The sequence below is a fragment of the Buceros rhinoceros genome, unplaced genomic scaffold, assembly GCF_000710305.1.
Source record: "Buceros rhinoceros silvestris isolate BGI_N320 unplaced genomic scaffold, ASM71030v1 scaffold3804, whole genome shotgun sequence".
Taxonomy (NCBI): domain Eukaryota; kingdom Metazoa; phylum Chordata; class Aves; order Bucerotiformes; family Bucerotidae; genus Buceros; species Buceros rhinoceros.
This window is the reverse complement of record NW_010406317.1, coordinates 1,972-6,309: the sequence shown is the minus strand read 5'-3', so window position 1 is coordinate 6,309 and position 4,338 is coordinate 1,972. Positions and strand designations below refer to the sequence as shown.

The window sequence follows — 4,338 nt, the reverse complement described above, 5'->3', positions numbered from 1 at the left end:
AGTCGGTTGCGGTGGCGCCTGCCCCCTGTCCCAGCCACTCTGTGCCTCACTGCCACCTCTCGCCTCGCAGGTCTTCTCCTCCCCTGTGCCACCCACCAAGGTCTCCACCCCGGAGGACTTCATCCGCATGACAAAAGGCATCACGATGGCCACAGCCAAAGCAGTGGCGGCAGGCAACTCCTGTCGGCAGGAGGACGTGATTGCCACGGCCAATCTAAGCCGCCGTGCCATCGCAGACATGCTGCGCGCCTGCAAGGTGAGGCAGGCAGGGGATGTGAGTCCAGCACAGGCTGGTGGGGTGGCTGCAGGTGCCAGCAGGTGTAGTGCTGGATGTGAATTGGGGCTTCCCTGTCTCTGGGTTTCAGGAAGCTGCCTACCACCCGGAGGTGAGCGGGGATGTGCGGCAGCGGGCGCTGCGCTTCGGGAAGGAGTGTGCTGATGGCTATCTGGAGCTGCTGGAGCACGTGCTGGTGGTGAGTGTCCCCACTCGAGTTCCCAGGGTGGGCAGAGGCTGTCCATGGATGTCATGGGGCTCCACAAATCCCCAAGATCCTCTGGGCTCTACACCTCCTCCCACTGAGGTCTTCGCATGATCCCCTTCACTGCCTGTGTCAGCACAGCACATGGCCAAGCCCCTGCTGTGGAGGCAGATGTCGGAGAGATGAACAGGCTCTGAAGAAAGGTATTTGGTTAACAACAGATGGAGATTAACTGGCTGTAAACAGACTGGGGCTGGAAATCTGACAACATGGGAACAAAATCCTGAAGTAGGTTCTAGTAAAACTGGTGGGAGTAAGAGACTTCAGGCCATGTGAAAACAGCTTGTTAAGCTTACAGCAGAGTGGGAGGCGACAGCAGAGGTGATGACTGCAAACACGGGGTGCACCTTCTTGATCCGGTTGTCCTCTTATCTGAGCCCTCCCAATGACTTCAGCTGGCTGCTTTAATTAGCTGTCCTAAAAGATCAGTGTCATTTGCAAGAAGCTAATTAAGACCACAGAGTGGTAGGAAGGATCTGTCTTCCAGCAGTTCGCATTCTTGGCAAAGGACAGAGGTGGTGCTAAGGACACTGGAGGGACATGCAGACCCAGCCTGTGGAGCTGCAAGAGCCTTTGAACCAGGGTCAGGACAATGACTGAAAGGAAGTCAGCTCTGTGGCAATGTTTCACTAAGCTGGTTAGAAGGGCTTGGTGAGAGTCTGCTGTTCAGGTTTAACAGATACGAGCTGGTGGAGCTCAGGCTGTGGTTTCCTGCAGAGAAAGTCCCTCTAGGCAGAACTGGTGGCTAGAGATTGAAGCTGGGCAGAGGGCAAGTCAAAGGGTGGTTTTATCCAAAGGAGGTAACCACTGGGGAGCAGTGAGCTACAAGGCAAGCAGTGAGTTTTCCATCCTCTGCATCTAGATCAAATGTCTGTCTGGAAGATGCTTTAGCCACACGTAAGCCATGGCAGCCAAGGCTGGAGTGCTGAGAAATTCTCTGGCTGACCTGTTGTTAACAGGTGATTGGACTTATGACTTAGTGCCCAAGGTCAGCCTGCTTGCAGGAACATGCTATTCCACTGTGTTTGGGTCTAACCGTACAGCTGCCGTGCCACATCTCTTGGACGTTAGACCTTGGTATGTCCCATGAAGCATTCACTGGAGGTGCATCTTAGTAAGCTCGTAGCCTCCAGGGTGCCTTCAGCTCCAGACAGAGACCATTTGGCTGTTCTAAACACACTGTCAGAGCAGGTAGTAGCAGGCTTAATAATGTGCACTGATGAGGACAAACCAGCCATCAATGCATGCCGTCAGCTCAGGGACTCAGAGCCACGTGCAGCTCTGGTGACTTTCCTGGGATGTCCCCACGTAAGTCCAGGAAAAAGCCATGACCCACCCCAGCCTCCACAGCACTGTGGTCTGCAAAGGCAGGAACAAAGCTCACAAGTCCCATTTGTCGGAGGGCAGCAGGTTCCTGGAAAGCTGCAAGCAGGAAGGATGTAGGGGAGTGGGAGGGGAGACGGCAGATGCAATGCTGCGTTGCTCCCCGGCAGCAGCAAGTCCACTGCTGTATGTGAGTCCCTGTGGGAACCAGTGTGGTTAGAGTTTGAGAAAGAGGGTTGTTGGACTTGGGATGGAAAATATGGCTGCCGGCAGAGGAGTGAGAAAGCCTGCATATTTCACTGGGGAGGGGAAGGAATTTGAACCTCCACGGGGACTTGGTATTTGGTAACATTAGGTCTCTCCCTTCAAAAACAAAGAGATGCAGTGGCTGAAAACTGCAGTGAGGCAGTTCAGAGTGGGGAGAAATAAGGTGGAGGAGAGCAGTTTCTTGGCTGCTCTGGGTGCAAGTGGTTTCTCTGGCCTTGGGAATCTCATCCGCCCTTCAAGGCTGAAGTATGAGCTACTGATGGCGGCACAGCTCTCCACCTGGAACCTCTGCCCCATCGTTCCCAACTCTCCTCTTGGCTGCCCTTCACTGGAGAGCACCACCTTCCCCTGCCCTCCCCCTGCCCGCTGCCCCTAGCGCCCGCGTGTCCCGGCTGGGGCGTTCACTGCTGTCTTCTCTCTCTTCCCGCTCCCTCCCTGTCAGCCGGTGAGTAAGGCAACACTGGGGTGCCTGCTGGTGTCTAACCTCAGCATGACCCTTGCTCACGGCGTGTCTGCGTGCCCAGCCCAGTTCTGGGGTGCCACTTGCGTGTGTCTGCAGGGACCCTGGGGTCTGCGTGTGTGCGTTTGTACTCACACCTGCTCTAGCTGATGGGCAGCTGCTGCCTGTGAGGCACGAGCCAGGCCCACAGTGAGCTCCGCTTGTGCGTACAAACACGGTGTGTGTGCATGCGTGTGTTCTGTGGCGTGTGCATGGGGCCCTCCCCACCCTGGTGAAGGACCATCAAGGCTCTGCATTTTTTGTGTGTGCATGCGTGTGTGCTGTTGTGTGTGCATGCGTCCCTCCCCACCCTGGTGAAGGACCATCAAGGCTCTGCCTAGCACCTTGTCCCAGTGACACCAGCCCTCCTGAGCTGGGACATAGCTCCAGGGTTCCCCCACCTTTTTGCCAGCTTGTGTTTCAGACAAATCTCCAAAATAGGGACAGCAAGGGGGAAATGCTTCTGGAGCTTGAAGTGCTTTGGAGGGGGAGGGGAGGGACGGGAGGAGGGGAGGTGTAGAAATCCGGGGCGGGTGTAGCTACTAAGAGCAGGAAGGCTTGTGCTGATGGTCTTGTGTCTGTGAGATGTCCCTTAAGCTGTGGATGCAGAAGGGCCAAGGGGAAGCTCATCCTATCCTCGGGCAGGAGACCAACCAAGTTCACTTGAGAAAGCATCACAGACAGTGCCTGATGTGTCCTTATGTGGGGGAGCTGGGACATCCCACCCTGCTTCCTTGGGGAGCGCACCCTGAAACATCCTTTGAGATCCCCCTTTTCCACATGCTTACATCTGCTCCTTCCACGCAGATCCTGCAGAAGCCAACTCATGAGCTGAAGCAGCAGCTGGCAGGCTACTCCAAGCGTGTGGCCAGCTCCGTCACTGAGCTCATCCAGGCAGCTGAGGCCATGAAAGGTAAGGGAAGGTCCTGCTCAGAGGGGTGGGACCAAGGGCTGGGATTAGGGTGCAGGGCTCAGCAGCTGATGGAAGAGGTAGGGCGAGTCAGAAATGAGGCAATATGCAGGTTTAACCCGTGTCACTTCTTGGTTTTTCTAGGGACAGAGTGGGTTGACCCAGAAGACCCCACTGTCATCGCTGAGAACGAGCTGCTGGGGGCAGCGGCTGCCATTGAGGCTGCAGCCAAGAAACTGGAGCAGCTGAAACCAAGAGCCAAACCCAAGGTAGTGGTGCTAAGCCTTGGCCGACACCCATGCTCAACTTGGGGTGGGATGGGGCTCTCTTGCATGTGCTTCAGCCAGGTGTGAAGTTCCATCTGACAACCAGTCCTTCTCCCTGCGGTCCTGCTGGACCTTCTTCGGACAGCCTGCACCCTCCTGTACCCCAAAGCCCTTAATCCAGCTTTATATGTGCCCACTCAGCCCCCTGCACCTGTCATCCTGCTCTGCTCCTTCTGTCCCAGCACCCTGCCTGGGGCCTGAGACTCACACCCTGCTTTTGCCCGCAGCAAGCAGATGAGAGCCTGAACTTCGAGGAGCAGATCCTAGAAGCTGCCAAATCCATTGCTGCAGCCACCAGTGCCCTGGTGAAGGCAGCCTCAGCAGCCCAGCGAGAATTGGTGGCCCAAGGAAAGGTAAGGCTGGAAGAGAGGGAAAGAAATAAGATAATGTAGGGCCGTGAAGGGTTCTCCCTTTTCCTGTGGCTGCTTGCAGCCCTCAAGCCCCATGGCAAGGGGGGCTTAGGGCTTTGAGGCT

The 4,338-nt window shown here is 56.1% G+C and overlaps 1 protein-coding gene across 1 annotated transcript in view; it reads left to right on the top strand.

The window, feature by feature from the left end:
• The window catches only part of TLN1 (talin 1), a gene marked incomplete at its 3' end in the record, with an annotated part of 29,105 nt that overhangs the window by 23,352 nt on the left and 1,415 nt on the right, over window positions 1-4,338 (top strand). Inside the window, 5 exon segments of the mRNA XM_010134021.1 lie at window positions 71-256; window positions 366-473; window positions 3,436-3,541; window positions 3,683-3,807; window positions 4,092-4,217. Coding sequence (XP_010132323.1) covers window positions 71-256; window positions 366-473; window positions 3,436-3,541; window positions 3,683-3,807; window positions 4,092-4,217 — 651 coding nt within the window.